The sequence below is a fragment of the Theropithecus gelada genome, chromosome 15 (genome assembly GCF_003255815.1).
Source record: "Theropithecus gelada isolate Dixy chromosome 15, Tgel_1.0, whole genome shotgun sequence".
Classification (NCBI taxonomy): Eukaryota; Metazoa; Chordata; class Mammalia; order Primates; family Cercopithecidae; genus Theropithecus; species Theropithecus gelada.
The window spans coordinates 4815970-4840980 of record NC_037683.1 but is presented as its reverse complement, the minus strand read 5'-3'; the positions used below and the strand labels follow the sequence as shown (position 1 = coordinate 4840980).

At 58.3% G+C, this 25011-nt stretch overlaps 1 protein-coding gene across 3 annotated transcripts in view; it reads left to right on the top strand.

The window, feature by feature from the left end:
• Window positions 1-25011, top strand: part of ADAMTSL2 (ADAMTS like 2) — a 43164-nt gene that overhangs the window by 1735 nt on the left and 16418 nt on the right. Inside the window, exons 1-11 of one of the 3 annotated variants that reach the window (XM_025359864.1) lie at window positions 901-965; window positions 2623-2862; window positions 3475-3617; window positions 4422-4497; window positions 5830-5932; window positions 6653-6798; window positions 6933-7056; window positions 10901-10981; window positions 13546-13721; window positions 21706-22063; window positions 22918-23290. In XM_025359864.1, coding sequence (XP_025215649.1) covers window positions 2773-2862; window positions 3475-3617; window positions 4422-4497; window positions 5830-5932; window positions 6653-6798; window positions 6933-7056; window positions 10901-10981; window positions 13546-13721; window positions 21706-22063; window positions 22918-23290 — 1670 coding nt within the window. In that variant the 5' untranslated portion in view covers window positions 901-965; window positions 2623-2772. Of the gene's footprint in view, window positions 1-900; window positions 966-2622; window positions 2863-3474; window positions 3618-4421; window positions 4498-5829; window positions 5933-6652; window positions 6799-6932; window positions 7057-10900; window positions 10982-13545; window positions 13722-21705; window positions 22064-22917; window positions 23291-25011 lie in introns of those variants that run through there. The other 2 variants (XM_025359866.1, XM_025359865.1) reach the window with 2 other exon arrangements.

Below are 25011 nucleotides of genomic sequence, written 5' to 3'. Positions count from 1 at the left end.
GGTTTCCCAGGGGGGCTCTACCGCTCCACCCACTCTGGCTCTGCTCTGTGCCCTGGCTCAGCCGGAACAGGGGCTCGAGCTCCAGGCCTGGCCTGCCAGGGGCTGCCAAGTTGGTGTTGGACATCTGCAGAATCCCTGCGCCTCTCTGCCCTGGCCCTGGCTGCTCTAGCCATCTGGTCAGCAGGCCATGGGCACATCTGTCTCCTCCCTGGAGCCCTTGGTTCACTCTTGCTGGGTCTCTCCCTCAGTCCCTCCACCTGCTTAGGCCCCTGCATCTCAGGAGCTTTCTGAGGCTGGTGACCCGGGCCATGGTGGTCCCGGAAGTTCAGCCTTTCCCTCCGTACAACAGAGCAGTCAGACGGGACGCCTCATACATCCCAGACCCCATTCTCAGGAGCCCCAGGGACAGGGCCCGCTCTGGAGGCAGAAGTCGGACAGGCGGGGCTGGGGCTTTGCCATTGCCAGCCTCCCCGGTAACCTCCGGCCAGCGGCTGCTCCGTCTGGACACCCGACATGTGGTCCCCAGTTCTAGACCCGGGAAGAAGGCCTCCCTGCTCGCCGCTCCTGGGCCGCCGCCGCCGGCAGCAGCCAACAGGCAGCTGGGCCGGTCTGGCCGGGCTCCAGAGGCGCAGAGCGGGTTAAAGTGTGCGCCAGGCCGGCCGGCGCGGGCGGGGGAGCGGCCTGGTGGGAAGTGTGAGTTCCTCCCCGTCTGCCTGACAGCTATAAAGGCGGCCGCCGGCGCAGAGCCGCCACTGGGCTGCGCCCCTCCCGGGAACCCCCTCTCTTGGATGCTCTTTGAAGTGGGAGAGGGAGGCGGCGCGGGGGAGGAGGGGAAGGGGAGAGGGAGGCCGGGCCGCAGCCTCTGCACTCACGCCGCCCCCGCACGCACAGCGCACCTGGCGCCGTCTGCCCTCCGCAGCGCTCGCCCCTTTCTCTGGGAGGACAACCTGCTGACCCGAAGCCAGGTAGGCCACCTCGTCCCATTCCCCCTCACGTTGCAGCGTCCACCAGGCCAGCCCACTGCTCAAAGTGGGTTTGGGGGTAGGACCACCCCGCGCCCTCTGGAGCCGTTACATAACGTGGGGAGGCTTGTGGGGAGGGGTCGGGCCGCAGAGCACGGGGCAGGGTGGCCTCTCAGCACCTAGCCTTGTGCGCCCGAAGCTCTGTGTGCACGGCAGACCTATCTGCTGCCGCCAGCCGCTGCTTTTGGACCCCAGGGAGGGAGGGATCCCTGTGAGCGAGGCCTGGCCAGAAGCCAGCGGTGTCTGGAAGCCTTAATGAAAAGCAAGTGTGAGGCCGGCTGGCACCTGTCTTCAGCCGGCAGGCAGAGGCTGGGGCACCCGTTAGCCAATGGCACAGTGGAGGGGGCTCCTGTGGGTGTGAGGCTGGGAGTACAGGTGGAGGTCTGCAGGGGAGGGAGGTGGGGGGCAGGCGGCGGGGGCAGGGGAGGTCAAGGACTCAGGCTCCCCACTCCAGGGTGCACTGCCGCATCGTCCGGGCTGCAGCGGTGTCCTTGGAGTAGTCCCTGAAAATCTGCAGGTGTCTGGCCTGCAAGGAAACTCTTCAAGTTGGATAGAGGCTGCTGAAGAGGGAGGGGCAGAGCCAGAGTTGGCCTCTGGGCTGGCAGGGGTGAGGGATGACCTCCATTGTTTCTGCCCCTGGAATTGGCCAGGCATGGGGGTCGAGTCCCTGGGTTTGCTGGTGTCCTGCCTTGCTGTGTGGCTTTGAGCAAGTTGGCTCCCGTCTCTGGGCTCCAGGTTATGAGTGCAGGCTGCATGGTTTCTGAAATCCCTTCTCTAACTTGTTGGCCAGTGACACTCAGCACCTGAGCAAGGCCTGGACAGAGGCCATGGCAGATCTCTGTTCTTCCCTTCCACAGGGCAGGGTCCGTGCTGAGGAGGGGGTGGGGAGGGCTGAGGGCCCAGAGGCTGGACAGTCCCTTCCAATGGGCTTGCTTTGACCTCTGGCAGGTGTTTTGAGCCAGGGTACTGGCTGCTGGGAGGAAGTCAGCTGTGTGGCCCTGGACTGCTGACATACTGGCACAAACTATACCTCCTCCTGCCTCGCCCCTCCCGCAATTCCATGTCTCCGGGGATGGGGAGGCGGCATAGGTACCTGGGTTCTGCCTCACCTGAGTGCCGTCTGTTGCTGGATGCTGACTGTGGAGCTGCTCGTCTAGGGCGAGGCTGCATGTTCACCTGGGACCTGGCCAAGCCCATCTCCATGCACTGACCCTCAGCAGCCAGTGGCAGAGGCCATTCTCCTATGAGGCCAGCAAGAGCTGAGCCAGTCGAAATCCCAAGGTGCTCCTGCCAAGGTGCTCCTGCCAAGGGGCTGGACTGAGCCCAGGCCCATCCCTTTGAGCCACAGCCTTTCCCCTCTCCTGGGTCCCCAGACCCCTCAGCCGAGGCTGTCTGTCTCCATAGCAGTTATCTAGGGGGCTCGAGGACTTGGAGGCAAAGCGTGGCATGCTTCCCTGCATGCCCTTGGATCAAGGGTGGCGCAGGCTTAGCACGCACACCACCGCTGGGTGTCTTGCCTGCAGCAGGCATTACTAATCATTCTCCAAGCTCCTTCTTGCTAAGCCTAGACTGGGGTGGGGGGGTTCATCCTTCCCAACAGGGTCTGCCAGGCAACCACGACCAACTAGTCCCAGATAACCTTGAGGCCTGGGCACTGGCTGGGCCCTGAGGGCTCTTCCCAAAGCGTACCCTGGTCATCTGGAAGAGGAGCGGAGCTTGCCTGGTGGTGACAGTGGCCTTGCTTCCTAGGATGGACGGCAGATGGCAATGTTCCTGCTGGACCTGGTCCCTGCTGGTTCTGGCGGTTGTGGCTGGGGACACAGTGTCAACCGGGTCCACGGTGAGTGTGGTGTTGTGGTCTGAGGGCCCATGCCAGTCCCCTCCCCAAGTGCTGTGATCGCTCCCAGATGGACTGGCTTGGAGGGGGCTGTGTGAGCACGTGCCCCAGGTCCCAGAACCCCTCTTGGCTCCTAGAAACTTCTTCCCAGAGCCAGTCAGATCTTTCTCTGAACAGGGCCCCTGGCTACTGTGGAGCCCCTGGTGACTTGGGCAGGAGAGGGCTGAGGGGGCTGAGTACTTCCCTTCCAAGTGAAGGCCCCAGCATGGCCAGTGTGGGCTGTGTCCTGCAGAACACAGATGGGCCCTGAGCTGCTCCAGGGAAAGTGAGGACAGTTAGGTGCAGCCCCAGGAGCTTGCCAAGCCCCCAGGCCATCCTAGACCTCAAGGTCAAAGAGGCCCTCTTTGACCTGTGGTCTACAGTTCCTTGGGGGTTCCCCTCAATGCCACCCAGAAGATCTGAACCCAAGCTGCTGAGTGACCCTGCAGGGGGGTCCAGCCAGGGGGCTGTGTCTTCTAGTCCCGCTGATGGTGATGCCCTCGGGTATGGGGTGGGAGCAGGCTGGTCCTGCTGGGCACTCAAGCCCTCTACCATCTGGGGGTCCCTCTCATCCAGGACAATAGCCCGACATCCAATAGCCTGGAGGCGGGCACGGACGCCACGGCCTTCTGGTGGGGGGAATGGACCAAGTGGACGGCGTGCTCCCGAAGTTGCGGAGGTGGGGTGACATCCCAGGAGCGGCACTGCCTGAAGCAGAGGTGCGAGGTGGGGCACATGGCCCTGAGGGCTGGCATGAGGGCAGGGCAGCGGGCAGGAGAGGGCAGTTGGCCCTTCAGCCTGGTGGCTTCTCCCCCTGGGAGGGTTCTCAGGTTGGGGGCAGCACAGGCTGAGTCCGCCCATCAGCCTCTGCTGGATGCAGCTATGGATGGGCCCCGGCACTGGTGCGCTGGGGTCCTTCATGCTTCAGGGCACCAGGGAAGCCCTTTCATGAGAGGGCAGGAGCCATTTCTAGAGGTCTGTCCTGGAGGCGGAGAAACACTCTGCCTTCTCTTCTGAAGACCTGAGTGAGGGTCTTTAGAGAATGCCAGGGAGCCTCGGGAGAAGCAGAGGACTGGCAGTGAAAGCCTCCACTGCCAGATGGACCCGGCTCCTATCTGACCTGTGCTACTCCCTTGCTGTGTGACCTTGGGCAAGTCACTTAACCTCTCTGGGCATCAGTTTTCTCATCCATGGCATGGAGAGTGTGCTGATCCCACCTCATGCTTCTGAGAACACACGTGTGTGTGCACCTGGGCACAGGCCTGGCACGCAACTCACGTGGTGGTTTCAGTTCTGTGTACGGAGCCCCTGTGCTATGTGCCGCTGATGTAGAAGTGAATCAAATCTCATTCTCCCTCGGCTCTGGTGTGTGGATGGGGTGGGAGCTGAGTAGAGAGGAAGGGAGCCCTCTGGGTCATGGGAATCAGGGGAGATTCTGGACCCCAGTGGCCGTGGGGCCAGCCCAGGCGACATCCCTGAAACTCCTCTGCAGCTCTCACTCCGAGCCTGCATCTTTCTGCCAGGAGGAAGTCCGCCCCAGGCCCCGGGAACAGGACCTGCACGGGCACGTCTAAGCGGTACCAGCTCTGCAGAGTGCAGGTGAGGCCTGGCTTGGGCAGGGGCACCATGGCCTGCTCTCCCCGTCATCATGCAGTTTTCAGGGGGTCTTCCCGGTGGCTCCTGGGCTTCCTGGGCATTCTGTTCTGGGCCTGCACTTCAAGGAGAGCCCAGGAGCAGAGTTGAAGAGAAGGTTGCGGGGGGCCCTGGGCTGGGACGGAGCCATCCACTGTCCAGACCGCTGTCTGTGTGCCCACAAGTGCTCAGCGATGCTGGGACGGGCGGACTCACTGTGCTCCTGGAGCTTCAAGTGCAGCCTCAAGGTTTGGGGTCTCTGGTCGCGGCTCCACTTTACTTATAACATTCCTGCACCTGCTGCTCACAGAGACCCAGCAGTTGCCAGGCTTCCCCGTCCCATGAGACAGTACCCCCCACCCCATAAAGCAGTTCCCTGGGCTGCTCTCGGAGCCCTTCTGCTCCAGCCCCCATCAGCTTCCTTGGGTAGCCGAGGCTGGAGAGGAGGTGTTGACTCTGACCAGGCAGCTCCCAGTGGGGCGTTGGGCAGTTGGAACCTGAACACCTTTCCAAGGACCGTTGGGCGTGAGGCTGGGGCATGTCGAGCTGGGATCTGGGCCTCCCAGAGTGGCTCATGTGGCTTGCCTGGTCAGGGAAGGTGGAGCGGCTGGAGGTTTTTGTGTCTGTGTGTCTCAGGGGGCGTGTGCTCCCGTGCAGGGAGCGAGGGGCTGGAGGGAGGCAGGTAGCCACAGCTTCTGTGTTGGTGACACCTGGTCAGCTGCCCTCCTAGGATGGCGCAACCAGGGGTTGGGGGAAGGGCATTTATGAGCTCCAGCATGAGAGGGACCCAGGTTTGAGCTCTGGCCCCAGCACGACTAAGCTGGGTCCCCCCGAGGACGAGTCTCTTGTCTGCAAGCTGGGTTCCTCTTTATGGAGTCAGGACCACGATCTTCCTGATTCAGGCGGTGCGTGTGGCCACAGACCATGTGCCAGGCACTGTTCCGGCGCCGTGGGCACACAGTCAGGGCCTGCTGAGGATGGGGGCAAGGGGAGCACCCTTGCCAGCCATAGTAGGGTCATGTTCCCTCCGCCGCAAGACTGGGAGAAGGTGTGGTGGGGAATGGGAGGGTTGCGTCTAGAGTAGGCAGAGGGCTGGCGTGGAGGGCGGAGCTGCCCTTCCCTGTGTCCTTGCTCCCTCCGGAGAGTGTGTGGGAGCGAACAGGAGCCTGAGAGGCCACCCCATGGGCCGTGGCCCCCGCACGGCTGTCCCGGCTGCAGCCACTTCCTGCGTAGCCTGGACAAAAATGCCTTTGTCGGGCCGAGTTCCTCCTGGAGCCTCCTTGTCCCCTCACTTCCCAGGAGTGTCCGCCGGACGGGAGGAGCTTCCGCGAGGAGCAGTGCGTCTCCTTCAACTCCCACGTGTACAACGGGCGGACGCACCAGTGGAAGCCTCTGTACCCGGGTACCTGCCGCCCTGGGGACCCACCTTGCAGGGAGCTGACTGAGCTTTGGGGGTGGCCCTTCTGGCACCTGGGACCAAACTCGACGGGTGGGCAGGTGGGGAAATGGAGGTGGTCAGACAAGGAGCCAGGAATGAACCTGGGTCTCCTGAGCCCTGGCCCAGGGGTCTGTCCCCTCCCCGATGACCCATGACATCAACGCAGGACAGATTACAGGGCTGAGTTCCCTGCAGGCCTGACCTCTGAGGGCAATGGTGACTCTCCCACTTACTGGCTCCTGGGCACAGTCAGGAACCAGCCGAGAGGATCCCAAATGGAGATCGCCCACGCGGTCCCATGGAAAGCAAGTAGTTCAGGCAACAGCTTAAATGCTTCATCCTTCTCCTGCTCACCCGCGAGGGCCAGGGCTGGGGTGCCCAGGGCCAGCAGCACAGGGGTGTCGAGTTGGCTCAGACCTCCTGCAGAGGGGGAACCCCAGTGTGGGTCTCAGGCGCTGCTCTCCACTCACAAGAAGGTAGAAGCCGGAACTCACGGGGTGTGGGCTGAGCCAGACAACCCATCAGTTTCTGCCACTGAGACCTGGACAGGTCCCTTCTGTTCTCCAGGCCTGAGTTTCCCCATCTATGCAATGAAAGCTGTCTCAGAGGGAGGAAAAGGGAAGTCCCCTGAATCCGGCATTTCCTGTCCCGCTGAGACCTTCTGTCTTTGTCTCCCTCCACCAGATGACTATGTCCACATCTCCAGCAAACCATGTGACCTGCACTGCACCACCGTGGACGGCCAGCGGCAGCTCATGGTCCCCGCCCGCGACGGCACATCCTGCAAGCTCACCGACCTGCGAGGGGTTTGCGTGTCTGGAAAATGTGAGGTTGTTAAACGTTGTAGCAAAAGTACCGCCGGTCTCACTGTGCTGACTGCCTGCCCGCCTGTGGGAGGCAGTGGCGGCCCCGAGGCCTGGCCACAGCGCCCTCCCAGCAGCCCTCTCCCTCTCCCTTCCTACAGCCCATCGGCTGTGACGGGGTGCTTTTCTCCACCCACACACTGGACAAGTGCGGCGTCTGCCAGGGGGACGGTAGCAGCTGCACCCACGTGACGGGCAACTATCGCAAAGGGAACACCCACCTGGGTAAGGCAGCAGCGTGCCCTGAAGTCCAAGGAGAGCTGAGTCTGGAAATCGGGGGTCCTGAGTGTGCTCCTGTCTGCAGCCTTCTGGGTACCACTGGGCAAGTCTTTCCCCTCTAGAGGCACCGGATTCTGCATGCAGGCCCAGGCGAGCTGGCCCGGTGATGGTAGGCCTCTGTTGGTTTGCAAAAATGGGCAACCCTTTGTTGAGGACCTACTGGGTACCAGTGGACACTTGGCTTGGGGGTCATATTTGCCCTTTGAGACAGCCTGTAGGGAGGTGTTAACGACGCACTTTCTTTTTATTTTTAATTTAATTTTTTTCAGACAGAGTCTTGCTCTGTTGCCCAGGCTGGAGTGCCGTGGCTCGATCTGGGCTCACTGCAGCCTCTACCTCTGCCTCCCAGGTTCGAGCGATTCTCGTTCCTCAGCCTCCCGAGTAGCTGGGACTACAGGCACATGCCACCACACCTGGCTAATTTTTGTATTTTTAGTGGAGACGGGATTTCACCACGTTGGCCAGTCTGGTCTCGAACTCCTGACCTCAAGTGATCCACCCACCTCCGTCTCCCAAAGTGTTGGGGTATAGGCATGAGCCACCATACCCGGCTAACACCACACTTTAAAAAGGGAGAAACTGAGGCCTGAGACGCATTTTCTCTGCAGATATGAGATTTGACTCTGGCATACTGGATTCTGGGGCCTGAGTTTCAGAGGCTCCCTGTCAGCTCCAGGCTGACCCAGCCCAGACCCCCTCCTTCCCTTGGGCAGCACCTGTCCCCTTCCTAAGCTACGGGCATTCAGCCCGATGTTTGTGTCCAGCTCTGTCCCAACCCTCGTGGGGGCGTGGGCGTCTGTGCATGGGACAGCACTTTCTACTTTTGGAGGGATGTCACTTGTAATGCTTGGCATTAGATTGAACACACTTTTGGGTCTGAAGAAAAGCTTGAGGAATGGAACTGGGTTATTGCAACCTCCAGACTGGTGAAGGCAGGGCAGCTTCAGACCCACTTAGTAGACAGGGAAACTGAGGCCCAGAGTGGGAATAATCTATCAAGGTCCCAGCGAGACCAGTCAAGTCTGGATTAGAGCCAGGCCTGTTAGGGCCATGGAGGACCCGGCCGTGTTTTACAGGTTGAGAGAATGACCTTCGCCTGCCACTGAGGGCTAACTGTGGCGTGAGTGTCAGCTCCAGGAGCTGCCAGTGGGAGAGCACTGGAGAGGATGGGGCTTGGACATGGGACCTAGGGACGGGCATGCCGGACTGACAAGGGACAGGGTTGGGGCAGAGCCACCAGGCAGGGGTGTGAGTAATGCGGGCTGGGTGTCCAGCAGGGTGAGGTGGGCAGAGGCCATTTCTTTGGTGGCTTCACTATAGGAGGCGCTAAGGTGTCTGATTTTCCTCCCTTCCTCCCACAAACCTGCTTACACGGCCTCCTGCTGGACCCAGGGCATGCAGAGGGAGTGTGGGCACTGGGGCAGCATGTGTCTTATAGGGCATCTAGTATGTGCCAGGCACTGTGCACACAGTGAGGCCTGAGAGATAGGGCTCACATTCTCGTGGAACTCAGCCTGGGCCCAGGGACTGACGTGCAAACAACGTCCCTCATTCTGCATGCTCACAAGGTAACTCATTCATGCCTGGCAACAGCTCTGCAAGGCTGCCACATTACTGTTGCTGAAATATACAGAAACAGGCAAAGAGAGGCTAAATAACTCATCCAAGGTCACACATCCACAAGAGGCAGAACGGGGCCTGAACCCGGGCAGTCTGCTCCTGGCCTGTAGTCCTCCCAGCTGAGCCACACGCCTTCCCCGGACAAGCTGTGCTTGGTAACCATGCTGGGGGCCGTGGGATGGGCTGGGGTATTAAATGCTCAAGAATCTTGTGAGCTAATCTTGCTAATTTGAAAATTAAAGTACAACAGCCTATATTTAACTACATTATATTTAAAACAAAGTCACCACTTTCTAATCCTTTGACGTCTAGAACTAATTTTTTTTTTTAAGACGGAGTTTTGTTCTTGTTGCCCAGGCTGGAATGCAATGATGTGATCTCGGCTTTCTGCAACCTCTGCCTTCTGGGTTCCAGCGATTCTCCTGCCTCAGCCTCCCAAGTAGCGGGGATTACAGGCTCCCACCATCATGCTCAGCTAATTTTTTTTTTTTTTTTTTTTTTTTCATTTTTAGTAGAAACAGTGTTTCACCATGTTGGCCAGGCTGGTCTCGAACTCCTGACCTCAGGTGATCCACCCGCCTCAGCCTCCCAAAGTGTGTAACTATTTTATCTGTGTGGCAAAAACACCCTATATGGGTGTGCTGCAGCCTCTCTTCCCAATGCCACGCCCAGTGACGTCACGTTGGTGGTGTAAACAAACATAGCTTCAGTCGCTTGCTTCAAGTTTATGTGTTGAAACCCAAAGAAGGGAAAAAAAAGTTTTAAAATGAATTTTGAAGTTAAGCTGCCCAGCCCAGTTATAGTAGCGTGAAACTGGCCACAGCAGGGGTGTTTACACCACGGAAACTGGCCAATGCTACAAGTCACGGCTCCTGTTTCCCCATGTCTCCAAAGAGCCTACTGTTAAACATTTTCCAGAGCACTGCTGTCCGGGAGGGACAGGTCAGGATCTCTGGAGACCTGTAGGTGTGATGGCGTTGGGGGAGGAATGGCAGGCAGGTGCTGGCCTGCGGGAGACACTAACCCCGGCAGGGAGGCCCACGTGGAGTCCTCCACTCCTGGAGGAATCAGGTGAAACAAGCGTCAAACCCCAGGAAACGTCCGACCTGGAGAGCCCCTTCTTTCCTGTCCCGGGGCGTATTAAAATCTCTCCTTCTCCCTAGGCTCCTCCCTCGGCTGCCTGCCAGTAACACCTCTCCTTCTCTCGGCACTTCCCCTCCAGACCCTTGGTTTCTTTCTAGCTGGGAGGACTGCATGGCTGCCTCCCCACGGGCCTGGGGGCCTTGAAGACAGGCTCTGAGCCGGCTGGTATTGTCCGATCTGGACCTCAGCCTGGGGCCTGGCGCTTAGGAAGGGCGTAGGCAGAGCTGGAGATTCTATTTGCAGCTCTCCTTGTCCTTTCTCACCCACGTCTTTGAGTGTAGTGAGCCTTGAAAGTCAACGTGGTGTTGTGACAAGACAGGATTTTAAAATGGCAGTGATAGGCCGGGCGCGGTGGCTCAAGCCTGTAATCCCAGCACTTTGGGAGGCCGAGGCGGGTGGATCACGAGGTCAGGAGATCGAGACCATCCTGGCTAACACCGTGAAACCCCGTCTCTACTAAAAATACAAAAAAACTAGCCGGGCGCGGTGGCGGGCGCCTGTAGTCCCAGCTACTCGGAGGCTGAGGCAGGAGAATGGTGTAAACCCGGGAGGCGGAGCTTGCAGTGAGCCGAGATCGCGCCACTGCACTCCAGCCTGGGTGACACAGCGAGACTCTGTCTCAAAAAAAAAAAAAAAAAAAAAAAAATGGCAGTGATAACGCACGCAGGGAGCTGGGGCTCCATCGGCTGCCCAGGGTCTCCTGGGTGACACATGGCAGAGTGGGACTGAACTCCCAGTGTGCTCCACATCGCTGTGGCCCTCGCTGTCCCTTAGGAGGGGTTGGGGCAAGCACGGGCAAGCCCTCCCGTGGCCTTGGTAGGAAGGGGTGAGCCTGGGCAGGTGCCCAGCTTGGTTGGTCAACCTCTGCAACAGGATGGGTCTGAGCTGAGCTACCCAAGTGGGCGTGGGGGGTGGGTTAGCCTTTAGACAGCCACCACTCACCCTCCAAAAGCTGTGGAGTGGGCGAGCACCATCCAAGGGTGCCTTTCCAATCCAGAGGGGCTCACTGTCATCCATTTGCCTCCAGGTTACTCTCTGGTGACCCACATCCCGGCTGGCGCCCGAGACATCCAGATTGTGGAGAGGAAGAAGTCTGCTGACGTGCTAGGTAGGTGCGCAGCGTCTGAGCTTTTGGTTGTGGGGTATTGTGCATGGCGGAGAAGGGGCGCTTGACCCTGGACCCCTTCCTCCAGGACAGGAATGGGCCAGTGCCGTAGGCATGGCTGCAGGAGCCAGAACTTGAGCCAGCTATGTGGGTGTGGCTGAGGGGCTTACAGGGGAACCAGCTTTACCTCTGTGCGTGGAAGGACCTTGAACTCGGAGCTGCTGGACAATGGGAGGGTGGTGATGTTGGGTAGGGAGCTCCCTGGCACTCAAGAGCCTGGCACAGGCAGAAGCTGGGGGCCGCTGCAGATGAGATCCCTGTGGGGTTCGAGGAGTGAGTCTCAGGAGGTAACGAGGTCAAGGTAGCACTGAGAGGAAGTTGGTGCAGAGGTAGGATTCCGACTCAGGTCTGGGGGCCTCATGCTGATGTTCTTGCCATTAGTCAGTCTCCACTGGGAGGCTGGGCCATGGGAGGGGAGTCCTCTAACCTGAGGATTATGGAGTTATTTCCATGATGGATGGAGTGGTGAGACCCCATTTTGGTGGCAAATTTTGAGTGTAGTGAGCCTTGGTGGCAAATTTTGGAAGGGCCCTCTGTGAAGCTGGATCATTGGCCCAGCAATGTGCCATGTCTGCACCCTTTGGGCCACGGTGGGCAGGTGCTGACGCCTGTGAGCTGCTCTGTGCTCGACCCTGCCCTTCACGGGGCGGGCTGGTGACCCAGGCTATAAGGGGATGTTGTTTTTGGACACAGGTGTAGCCCCAAACCTGATACTACCTGGGCTTACTCCCCCCACTGCCTCCCACTCCTCCTGAGAGCCAGAACTGGTGGGGTGAAGCCGATCTCCTAAGTGGGTGCTGGAAGAGAGGCTTTGCCGAAGGTCTTCAGGCTGGGACCCACTTCGGGTTCTCCTATCCCCTCTCCAGAGCCCAAGGGCCAGCCCTCCGTATGTGCCCTGGGGTCTGAGTGCCCCCACCCCCGCAGGTCTGTGCTGCAGACGCTGGCTCCACCACCCAGCGCCCTGGGGGCTGCTCCCTGGCCTGAACGGGGAGCTGGGCCTCTCGCCAGGCCGGTTGCTTCGTCGCTTGCTTGCTGGGAGAGTGGAGAGGCCAGGAAACTCCACGTTTTCTGAGCTGGCTGCAGAGCTCTCGCTCTTGAAACAGACGCGTGGAAATACCAAGGGTGGCCTCGGAGCACTGGGAAAGCCGTAGGAAGGAAGGTCATTACTGTCAGGAAACAGGTTTTGGACGAGAGCCTCGGATTTAACCCTGCGCATACACCTGGAAACGGGGCCGAGACAGCCAGGCCCCAGCACACTCCCCTCGCAGAACTTGGACTCTAATGTGTGTTATCTTCTGACTTTTCTACGTTAAGGGGGTTTTTCAAGCAGACATGTCCTGCTTGTTGCGTCTGTCTGATAATAAATTAATTGCCCCGGCTCCTCTGTTCATATTGCATCAGGAATTTGGAAGTCGAACTCCTCTTCTCCCGCGGGCCAGTTCCTGGAACTGGCTTTAAGGACACCCTTTGGAAGACAGAGTGTCCCGAGCGCGGAGTCAGCCTCCTCCCCGCGTCCCCAGCCCTGGAGGCCCCCTGCCTCTTCTCACTCTTCATGGCCCCAGGGAGAATCAGTTCCCCCTGAAACCCCACCAACTCTGGGCATTTGTTCCAGTCTGCAGGGGTCACCGGCTTTCATGGGCCATTTGTTTCCATCCTGAGCGTCCATCAGGCTGGAGTCAGGCCCTGGGAGTGCCCACCCACCCGGCCCCAGGAAGAGGGCAGCTGAGATTGTGCCAGGCCATCCTGGCCTGATTGAGCACCTCGGCCAGGTCCGGGTGCACGGGTCAGCATGGCCCTGCCTGCAAGGGCAGCAGGGAGTCTCTGCTCCTATGAAGAGGATGGAGCTGGCCAGCCCAGGGCGATCCCCAGGAAGGGCCTGGTGGTCACCACCCCCCATGCCGGCCAGGCCAGGGCTGCAGCGTCACTCTGTGTGGACGACGGGAGGGGCACCCAGGACTCCTGCTGGTGAAATCGTTCATTCATCCATCTTTTCACTGTGGCTAGCTTCCCTGGTGGACCAGCGGGGGTTCTGTGCTGGCCCATTTCCTGCCCTTTGGGAAGTCCACAGGGAGCTCGGGGCACTAAGGACGAGGCTGGGCCCCTCCCCACCCAACGGTGGAGGGGTTTATGCCCCTATCTAGCTTCATGTGTGCCTTCCACAGGCCACAGGCTGTCCTGCTCCAGACCGCGTCCCTTGGTCGTGGTGCGACCTCATTACTTTGCAGCGCCTCAGCTTCTTCAAAGGCAGCTGTAAATGGGTCCCTAGCCAGCCGTGTTCAGCATCTAGACAAGTCCTTCATTGCTGATTTTAGGCTGAGAGGAATGTGCGTTTGCGCCTCCTCTGCATTCACTGGCCAGACTCTCCATGATGGGAGTTTCCTGTTTCGGGGGCATCTGGGCCGGGGTTCTGGAGGGCAGGGCTGGTGGTGGTGGTTCCCTGAGCCGGTGACACTACCTCCTCCCCCAGCCAGTTTAGCCCTTTGTGACCGGCGGTTTTGCCCTTCCAGCTCTTGCAGACGAAGCTGGCTACTACTTCTTCAACGGCAACTACAAGGTGGACAGCCCCAAGAACTTCAACATCGCAGGCACCGTGGTCAAGTACCGGCGGCCCATGGATGTCTATGAGACCGGAATCGAGTACATCGTGGCACAGGGACCCACCAACCAGGGCCTGAACGTCATGGTGCGTGTGCCGCAGGCCTTGGGGGCCCCTGAGGCCCCGGGCACTGCTTCCCCAGAATCTGGCCACAGGTGGGGGCTTCCAGCCTGTGACACCCCCAGGGCCACTGTGCATGTGCACCTAGCAGCCTCACCACTCTGGGTTGGGCTTCACATTCAATCACTGTTACTCATTCACTTGTTCTTTCACTAACTGCCTCCCCCGTTCATTCATTCACTCAGATTTTGGTTCATTCACAGTCTCCCATTCACTCATCAGTTCATTAATTCATTTACCCGTTCACTTCTCACTCAACCACCCACTCTCTCACCCACTTCTTGAAATCATTCATTCATCCATCCATTCACTGTGGCTAGCTTCCCTGGTGGACCAGCGGGGTCCAGCGGTGGACCAGCGGGGGTTCCGTGCTGCCCATTTCCTGCCCTTTGGGAAGTCCACAGGGAGCTCGGGGCACTAAGGACGACGCTGGACCCCTCCCCACTCTATGGTGGAGGGGTTTATGCCCCTATCTAGCTTCATGCTCCACCCCCCTGGGCACTATGGTGTTTGTGCTGGGTCCTTAGTGCCAGGGCCCAAGGTAGTTCCTGTGGCCCCTGCCCCTCCCCTGACATGGCCTCCCCGGGGCACTCAGGGGTTCTGGGGTGGGGCTCAGGGCCCGAGCAGTGGGCAGGAGAGAATGTGGGCCTGTTATGCCCGGTTTGCCACGAGTTCTCCTATGGCTAGCATCTGGAAATGGAGCCCCTGGTGGATTGGTGCCTCAGCACCGAAAATATGTAAAGGACTTGTCATGTCACCAAAGTCAGGTGACATTGAGATGGGCAGTTGTGGTGGCCATCAAGGCCTACTGGCTTTCCTGGAGGCCGAGGGAATACAGCAGGGATGGAGCCGCGCCCCCTCCCTACCTGAGCTGTTTTGGTTTCCAGATATCACTGTAGTGGGTTTCATTGCCTCACGTTGCAGGTAATGAAATGTAGGCATACAGAGGTGAGTGACTTGAGCAGTCATGGAATTGTAAGTGGCACGACTGGGCTTTGAACCCAGGCCTGCCTGGTGCCAGAGCCTGTTCTTTGTTTAGCTGCTGTGCAGGAGGGGTCTCTAACTGGGGGTGCTTGTCCGTCTCTCCACACTGCTTTTTGGCTGAAGAGCTTTCCTGGTGACCCCGGAATCAAATGCGGGCCACACATCTCTGTGTCTATGCTTACCTGGCCCTGCCTGGAGCTGTGTCTGGAGGTGGACTGGCCACCTGGCTTCGCCTCCTGGCTGTAGGGGCTGTTTTTAGGTCAGGGTCCCCAGAAAATAGACTCTGAGGTGGGGGTTTGCGTGCAAGAGGGCTTGGGGGAAGTGTCAGGAGCGGTCTTGGGAACACTGGTTGGTATGGGCAGGAGGGCATGGGACTAGACAGAGGGGGCAGCTGAGCTGTGATGCAGTTTCAACGGGCTTCGGCCAGTCCCCCGGGGATCGCATTATCTCCAGCTGGGGCAGGAGAGCATCACGTATTGCCAGGTGTAGTTGCCTCTTGTTGAGGGCATGACCTGGGGAGAGACAGCTCCCTCTGGCTGAGGGAAATGCCTGGAGCGGGGCACAGCTGTGAACTGTCGCATGCCCACCCCAGGCAGTTCACCGAAGGGTGAGGTCCGTGGTCCACCCCCGGCACGGCTTGGACCCATGCGCTTTGCATGAGTCTGCCTTGGCAGGGAACAGCTCCTCTAGAATTGCGTTGGTTTCTTTCTTGGGGAGCCTTACAGGAGGAAGTTTGGTGGGCTGAACTGCAGCTGGTGTAGGGGCTGCAACTGACACTCAGTTTCCTCCTTCTGTGACACACTGTATTTCCCCTTAGCCTGAGCTAGCACCTCAGCGGGGCCAGGTGGCTACCTGGTGAGGTGACCCTGGTCTCCATGGCCTTCTCAACCTGAGGCTGCTGGCTTTGTCCAGTTATCATCACAAGGGGCAGGGGGATACCAAGAGATGCCCAGGGTATCAACAGGTGTCACATAGATTCTTTGGCCCCAAGGTCAAACAACGCCTTTCCTACTTTTTTTTTTTTTTTTTTTAATAGAGAGAGGGTCTTTTTTTTTTTTTTTTTTTTTTTTTTGAGATGGAGTCTCGCTCTGTTGCCCAGGCTGGAGTGCAGTGGTGCGATCTCGGCTCACTGCAAGCTCCGCCTCCCGGGTTCACGCCATTCTCCTGCCTCAGCCTCCTGAGTAGCTGGGACTACAGGCGCCCGCCACCACGCCCGGCTAATTTTTTGTATCTTTAGTAGAGATGGGGTTTCACTGTGGTCTCGATCTCCTGACCTTGTGATCCGCCTGCCTCGGCCTCCCAAAGTGCTGGGATTACAGGCGTGAGCCACCGCGCCCGGCATAAGAGAGAGGGTCTTGCTATGTTGTCCAGGCTGGTCTTGAACTCTGAGCCTCAAGTGACCCTCCTGCCTCGGCCTCTCAAAATGCTTGGATTATAGGCGTGAGCCACCTCCCCTGACCTCTCTGCTGTTGATCATCAAGGTCGATCACCCCGCCAGGATGGCCACTTGTTTCCACGCTGCTGGTCTCTTGGTACAAAATGCCCAAACGGACCATGTGTGGCCACAGCCTAGGGCGTAATGAAACTGTTGCTGCATCTTTGGATGGAAACGTTCCCCCTGTGCAAACCAAGGCCTCTAGACCACAGACCCCAGAGCTGCAGGGATGGGGAACACACAGTCCCCAAGTGGTGGCTGGGAATGATCGCTACTGCTACTACCTCTCCTTCGTCCCAGACCCATGTTGTCTACGTACTGGGCACATAGCACCAGGACGACGCACAGGGCCAGAGGGTACAAGAGAGCTGTGTCAGCAAAGGACGCAAGCTCTCCCATCCAAGACCCTTGTCCCCACATCCCCTTTCTAGCTCACAGCTATGGCTGTGTGTGGGGGGCCCTCACGATGAAGTAAAAGCAGAGAAAAATGGCCAAACTCTTTTCAGAGGTGGGTCGGCTTGCCCTGAGGGTGCAAGCTGGAAATGGGCTCTACTTCACTAAAGCCCTATGCAGGGCTGGCCTGGAAAAACAGCAGTGAAGGAAAATCCTTTGATTTATGTGGGTGGTACCTCATGGGGGGATGCTCCACCCTCACAGGTGTGTGGCCTCTCAGCTGGCACCGTGGCTCTCCCTCCATTGCTCCATCAGGCTGGCGTTTCTGGGTGTTGTAGGATACGGCAGGCCCAGTGGATCTCACAGTCGTGTGCCCGTTGTGTCACGTCCTCTGATATAAAGGGGGTCCCTTTGTCCAGTGCCATGTTATTGGTATCCTGCCTCGGTTAATCAGATGCTCTGTGAGCCCTTGGGTGTTAGGGCTGGCTGAGGTTCTGTGGGCAGGAAACGCAACTTTTATTTAGGACCAGATTCGGTGTTTCCCCTTCCAGGATGGAAGCGGTCTGTTGTGATCAGGTTGTCACCCAGTAGCTGAGTGGCCTCCTTGAGAGGCGGTGCTGTTTAGAGGCTTAGTGTTGAGGCCAGAGACTGGACGTTCAGGAATGGAAGGAGCTATGGTGGCTGTGGTGAGTGAGAAGCCGTGATCCTCCACGCTGATTCATTGTGCCTGCAGTGGGGTGACCGATGCCAGCGACTAGCCTGTGTCCAGTGGCAAGGCCATTCTGTCTTCTACTGGGGTGTTTAGTGCCTCTCGCATGGTGATGCTTCCTGGTACAAATTAACAAGTGAAATGAAGACCTCCATTATGCCCACTCCCTAGATCCAGCCACAGGGGCCTCCTCCAGACCTCATGGTCTCCAGCCTTCGGATCTTTCCCATCCAGGCTCCTGACCTGACCAGCCAGCCGAGCCACTTGCCACCGCCCGTGATTCAGTTCATATTCTCATCTCGGGCCACCCTGCCTCCCATCACACCGACGCTCACATCACGTGCGCTGCCTGAAGCCTGTAGAGAAGATTTTCCTTCACTGCCATTTTTCCAGGCCAGCCCTGGATGGGGCTTCAGTGAAGTAGAGCCCATTTCCAGCTTGCACCCTCAGGGCAAGCGGACCCATCTCTGAATCAAGTTTGGCCATTTTTCTCTGCTCTCTCTTCATCACAAGCCCCCGCTCTGCTGCCCACCACCCGCCAGCCGTAGCTGTGAGCTAGAAAGGGGATGTGGGTGCAAGGGTCTTGGATGGGGGAGTTTGGGTCCCTTGCTGACACAGCGCTCTCGTACCCTCTGGCCCTGCCTGTGCCTAACCCTGGTGTAAGACTTCCACCTTATGATGGATTGCTGCTGGCAGAGCTGATAGGACTCATGTTGGAGGCGGCTCTGGCTGCGTGGGTCGCCTGATGTCCCGCAGCCCAAGCGTTCCATCTCTAGTAGGGCCTCACAGCGTGCCAGAAGTTTTTTGCAACTGATGTATATTTATTTGCTGCAGATGGCCTTGCTCCAGAACCACAGGGTTCTATGTTATGCTTTCCCTAAAGGCTTTCCAGAAATTCCGTCTGACATCTTTCCCTACCACAGATATCTCTATTCCTATAGGATCTGCCAGGTCATACTTTCCATGTGGCAGGCTGCTTGCCTCACAGCCTGGACGTGCTGCGGGGCCCCTTCCACTCAGGATTCCACCCAAAGCAGCACCTGTTTTTTTGTTTTGTTTTGTTTTGTTTTTTTGAGATGGAGTCTCACCCTGTTGCCCAGGCTACAGTGCAATGGTGCAATCTCAGCTCCCTGCAACCTCCACCTCCTGGGTTCAAATGATTCTCCTGCCTCAGCCTCCAGAGTAGCTGGGACTACAGGCGTGCACCACCACGCCCAGCTAATTTTAGCATTTTTAGTAGAGACGGGGTTTCGCCATGTTGGCCAGGCTGGTCTCAAACTACTGACCTCATGATCTGTCTGCCTCGGCCTCCCAAAGTGCTGGGATTACAGGCATGAGCCACTGCACCTGTCCAGCAGCAGCTTTTAATGTCACCCAGCAGATGAATTGAACATTCTTGGATGTAGAATATGCTGGCTCCAGAATTATTCTTCGTGGTGGAGGGGATGAGATGACATCAATTTCCCCTTCCTCTCAAAGAGATGTCTGGCGTACCCCAACCCACTGAACCCTGACATTTCCACTAATGTAGGGGGCCGCTGAATGTTCACGGGGTTGAATCTCTGCTCCTCTGAAAGACAGGTGCTTTACCAAGACCTCTAGCGCCAGTGCCTGCTCCTCTGAGCCGCTAAGTATCAGTGCAGAGGACAAAGGTCAAGTTCTTGGAGTGGTCCAGATGCCTTTACAGTGTATTGTAATTGGGAGCGGAAACGTAAGCGTTGCCCTGGGTCAAGACTGTAAACGTGTACAGTTGTCCGCCCCAGGGGAAGGAAATCATTTCTGGTCCACCTTCTTGGCAGGGATAGAAAAGAACATATTTTCCAGATCAGTGGCCACCTAGGATCAACATGAGGCCATGCTCATCCGCTCTAGGAGAGAGAACACAGTGGTCACGCCCTGGCAGTGGAGGGTGCCCGCTTGGTGGAGGATGCAGTACCCATGTAGACTCAGATGGCAGATCCTGCGGGGTCTGTCTGGTTATTGTGGAGGCTAAACTATTGAGTTAAAGGCAGAATGTGGGCCAGGCGCGGTGGCTCATGCCTGTAATCCCACCACTTTAGGAGGCCGAGGCGGGTGGATCATGAAGTCAGGAAATTGAAACCATCCTGTCTAACACATTGAAACCCCATCTCTACTAAAAATACAAAAACAAAATTAGCGGGGCGTGGTGGCGGGCGCCTGTAGTCCCAGCTACTCGGGAGGCTGAGGCAGGAGAATGGCGTGAACCCGGGAGGCGGAGCTTGCAGTGAGCCGATATCATGCCACAGCACTCCAGCCTGGGGGATAGAGCGAGACTCCGTCTCAAAAAAAAAAAAATGCGGAATATGATGGGCTGGCTATGTCTGCCTCATGTAGGTCAGCCCCTGCCTTCTCTGTGCTTCTTTTTTTTTTTTTTGAAACGGAGTCTCGCTCTGTCACCCAGGCTGGAGCGCAGTGGCCGGATCTCGGCTCTCCTGCCTCAGCCTCCCGAGTAGCTAGGACTACAGGTGCCCGCTACCATGCCCGGCTAGTTTCTTGTATTTTTTAGTAGAGACAGGGTTTCACCGTGTTAGCCAGGATGGTCTCGATTTCTTAACCTCATGATCCACCCGTCTCGGCCTCCCAAAGTGCTGGGATTACAGGCTTGAGCCACCATGCCCATCTCTGCTCTCCATGCTTCTAAGTACCATCCTAGTAGCCTGGTAGCATTTCTCCCCACGTTCTCACCAATGTGCTAAATTCTTTGTCATGAGAGGATGCACCCAGCAGTTCCTGAGGGCTGGTCCTGACGTTCTGTTGGTGTATAGTCCCTTCTCCCAGGACTCCCCGGACCGGGTGAGAATGTGACTTAATCCAAGCTATTGCTCTGGTGGCCGGGAGAGAAGGGCAGGCCAAGTCCTGTGGGAGGTCCACGTGGCCGTGAAGGCAGAGGTCTCTGTGTCATCTTCAGGCCGGAGTAGTGCTGGCTTTAACAGGGAGGAATGAGACAGACCCATTTTTTAGGCTCCGAAGGCTTGGGACGTTTGAGATTTGAAGTTTTTCAAGCGTGTTGACTCAGATCCCCACACCCTGAGTCTCAAGGTCCCCCTCTTCTGGTTGGACTCTGTCCTGGGCATAGCAGGCCCAGCAGAGTTGGGAGGAGCACACGCTCTGCTCCTTGGAGGCACCTCTGCCTCTCCCACCTTCCAGTTGCTTGACACGAGGGTGTCTTTCTCTGCTACTGCGCAGACCCTCACCTTTCCGGGCCGTCCTTTCATTCTTGGGGTCCTTTACTTCCACGGTCCTTTACAAATTTTTTTTTTTTTTTTTTTTTTTGAGACAGAGTCTCGCTCTGTCGCCCAGGCTGGAGTGCCGTGGCCATATCTCAGCTCACTGCAAGCTCCGCCTCTCGGGTTCACGCCATTCTCCTGCCTCAGCCTCCCGAGTAGCTGGGACTACAGGCGCCCGCCACCTCGCCCGGCTAGTTTTTTGTATTTTTTAGTAGAGAGGAGGTTTCACCGTGTTAGCCAGGATGGTCTCGATCTCCTGACCTCGTGATCCACCCGTCTCGGCCTCCCAAAGTGCTGGGATTACAGGCTTGAGCCACCGCGCCCGGCCCCTTTACAAGTTTTTAATCCCTACCCCTGCCCCAGCCAACTCTCAAACACTTGAGCTATTACACCAATAGTGCCTTTCCTTTCACTGGCATTCCCTCTCAGTTCCCTAGCGGTGAACCTTTTCACAACAGCATTGTCTTCCGGGGGTCTTCGTGCTCCAGCCACTCCCAGATGGACCCTCATTGCCTCTGCCAGCAGGTGATCCTCTCCAACACCTTATTTTAGAGTCTGCTTCCTAGGCCTCCCTGCTCCTGACACCAGCTGGTTTTGGTTGGAATCTCTGGAAAGAGCAACTCCTAGAGAGAGGGGCAGCAGGGGTCTGCAGAGGGAGAAGCCGGGCTGCCCCGGGATCTTGACAGCGGCCTCAGCCCATCCCACAGGGAGCCCTGGAGCGGGGATGAGCCTTCATTGTTGTCTCGAATTGAGGCAGAGCCTGGGTCTTTGTACTCCCACGCTGGCCCGCGCGGCGGGGCTCTGGGTTGGAGGTTGATGGGAGAAGGACACTAATTACTTAGGATTTCTAGCACGTGGTGAGGAGAAAATGCAAGCCAGGTTTTAGTTGACTTCATTACTTAAATTCTCCACATACAGCCTGCCTCTTGCTACCTGTACCCAGGGCGGGCCATTCCCCCGACCACCCTGCTCCAGCGCCCGCCCTGTTCTCAGGCTTTGACTTGGATGCCCCTGGGGCAGGGATGCTGTGTTGGGCTGGGCCCGCAGTGTCATTCCTGGGGGGACTCAGCTGTGAGTCACACACAGCAGGCAATCCTCCCAGCAGCTCTGTGGGAAGCGGATGGGTGGGGAAGGGGCTGGACAGAGTCAGGAGGGGCTGGGGCCGCACTTCTCTTTCCCTAGGTGTGGAACCAGAATGGCAAAAGCCCCTCCATTACCTTTGAGTACACGCTGCTGCAGCCACCGCACGAGCCGCACGAGCACCGCCCCCAGCCGGTCTACTATGGCTTCTCCGAGCCCGCCTCCGAGAGCGCTGAGAGCCAGGGCCTGGATGGGGCCGGGTTGATGGGCTTCGTCCCACACAACGGCTCCCTCTACGGCCAAGCCTCCTCAGAGCGGCTGGGCCTGGACAACCGGCTGTTCAGCCACCCGGGCCTGGACATGGAGCTGGGCCCGAGTCAGGGCCAGGAGACCAACGAGGTGTGCGAGCAGGCCGGCGGCGGGGCCTGCGAGGGGCCCCCCAGGGGCAAGGGCTTCCGAGGTAACCAGGAGGAGGGAGGCATGGGGGTGGGGCCCGGGAGGCAGCCCAGGGAAGGAGATCTTGGGGAAGGGGTCTCAGGCCCTTTGCAAACCTACAGAGGAGATTCGTAAGAGCTGCCAAGTACCTGCAGATGTCCTCTGGGCAAGCGCAGGTTAAGTACTTGGGATAGGTCCTTCTGTCCATGCATTCTTTGAGGTAGATGTGGTGATCCCCATTTGATGGATGAGGAGACTGAGGCTTAGAAAGAGGAAGTGGCTTGGCCAAGTCGCACAGTCCACCATGGAGGAGCTGGGAGTCAAACCCGGGATGCTCTGATCTCTCGCCCATCCCATCGCTCATACAGCGAGCACCTGCTCTCGCCTCAGCTGAGACACCACAGGGAGCAAAAGCTTCGGGGGCCCCAGGTGCCTCTTGGTTGTGACCGTGTCACTCTGGCCTCTGCCTTTTTCCTCACGGGCCTCCTCCTCTGTGACGGTGTCTCTGTGTGTCCCTTTCTGATAAGGATATTTCTCAGTCCACGATCATTTCATCTCAAGATTCTTAACTCATTATATCTACAATGACCCTATTTCCAAATAAGATCACACTCTGAGGTTGCGGGGGCGGGTTATGAATTTTAGGGGGATGCTAGTCAATCCACTGCAGAAGTCCGTCAGCGAGAGATGGTCCAGGTGCGCTTCGTGCCTCCGTCTTGGCCGAATTTTATCCTCTAGTTGGGCAGAAGCCTGCCTTCTGGAAGCTTCTTGGTTCAGCTCGGTGTTTCCATCGCCCCTCTTCCAGGTCCCCTCCCCAGGGCAGCCCTTGCCCCCAGGGCTGGGGTGCACTCATGATTGAGCCACCTGTCTCCTCTCTAGATCTCAACGTCACAGGGACTCCTCTCGCCGGGGACAAGGATGACCAAGAGGTTGACACCCACTTCGCCTCCCAGGAGTTCTTCTCAGCTAATGCCATCTCCGACCAGCTGCTGGGCACAGGCTCTGACTTGAAGGACTTCACCCTCAATGAGACTGTGAACAGCATCTTTGCACAGGGCGCTCCGAGGAGCTCCCTGGCCGAGAGCTTCTTCGTGGACTATGAGGAGAATGAGGGGGCTGGCGCTTACCTGCTCAACGGGTCCTACCTGGAGCTGAGCAGCGACAGGGTTGCCAACAGCTCCGCCGAGGCCCCATTCCCCAATGTCAGCACCAGCCTGCCCACCTCGGCCGGGAACAGGACTCACAAGGCCAGGTAGGAAGCACTTTCCTGAGCCCTGACCAGGGCCCTCGGGGGCAGGATGGGGCCGAGGCCAGGTAGAAAGTGAGGCCCCACTGTGGGGGGTCTGGCCAGAAGGGCTGGGGTCCTAGAGATAGAGGAGAGAGGGCTCCTTCTTCCTGGGGTTCTCCACTCACTGCCCTGTGGATCTGAGCAGAAAGTCAGAGGCCTGGACTGGAGTGAGTTTTCCCCAAAAGTTACGTCCGTGGATTAGGATCCAGGGCTGAGCCCCTATGTGTGCAGCTGATGCGGGGAAGGGAGGCTGGAAGATAACAGCTTTGAGCACTGCTTGTGAGCCAGGGACAGAGCTCAGCGTTTTATATGCACGGACACATGCCGTTGTCACAACTGCCCTTAGCGGTGGGGTGGCTACTGTGGGCTCAGAGAGGGCTAGCGGTGTATTCGAGGTCCCAGAGCCCGAGGACCTGGGATCCCTGAGTTCTAAGTCTGGACAGTCATGGCATACATGCCTTTAGGAGGAGGCAGAGCTCCAGGCAGCTTCCCAAGTGCAGAGTACCTCAGCCCCAGGCCTCAGCAAGGGCTGGAGAGGATCTGGTGGGTTCCTCCACGACCCTGAAATCAGGGATGAAGAACAAGGTTGGCATTGCAGCTGGCGAGGGCCATGAGAGAGTCCACCCGGGGCCAGGCGTCCAGAGCCAAGGCCGCAGCTGGGGCTACATGGGCAGCCATGTCTGGGGGCACCTGGGCAGTCACAGCCAGGGATGTCTGGACAGTCACAGCTGGGGATGCCTGGGCAGTCACAGCTAGACCTGGGGGAGCCTGAGGTTGGGAGCGTCCCTGGGTCAGGGGCCAGCTGTGAGCAGGGTGACCCCAGACCTGCCATGTCCCTACTGGAGCACAGTCCCTGGTGATAAGCTCCTCCCACCCCCAGACAGAGGGTGGGCCCCCCTTGAAGGTCCCCACACTTTCTCCCAGCAACTCACGTGCACCTGGGAGCTATTTTAAACCGGCGTTGAGTGGGGGTTGGAGGCAGGCATGGGCCCACTGGTATTTGGGTTTATTTTCTGAGGTGCAGCCCAAGCCCCTTGACTTTAGATGCAAGCATGGACTGAACCCGGCCTGGGCCGGGAGTGCTGAGTGGGTCTTCTTGGGACTCAGGGACTGAATTTGATGGGAGATTCAGGGTTCACTCTCGAGGTGATGTGGTTTGGGGCCACCCTTCCACCCATCCAGCCCTGGGACCACAGCAACGAAGCCAGCCTCCCTGGTGAGCCAGGAGTCCCCAGGGGATGCCTGCCCCTTTGCTCAAACCGTTTTCTGAGGCCCCTGAGGTGCCTGGGGCTGCGGGGCACAGGGAGGATGTCCTGGACACTTCTGGCAGGCTCTGGGCAGAACCCTACTTTGCAGATGTGGACAGAGTGGGGCCCGGAGCCTCCTCCAGCTACCCCTCTTCCCGCAGGGGTGGCACAGGGCTGTCTGCTCACCCTTTACCCTGACACGCTCAAAGCCTTGGGTAGGTGGGACCTCTGACTGGTTCTCAGGACTCAGGTGGGGAGTCTGGGCCTTGCTTTGGGTACAATGTCTGAGTCTGATAGGGGACCCTGGGCAAAGGACGGGAGGGACGGACCCAGACAGTGCCTGCCCGTGGGAATGGCACTGCTCAAGGCTACCAGTCTGTCTGCGTCTTCAGCGTGGGCCCTCCTCACCTCCCAGGGCGGTCCAGGGCATTACCTGGT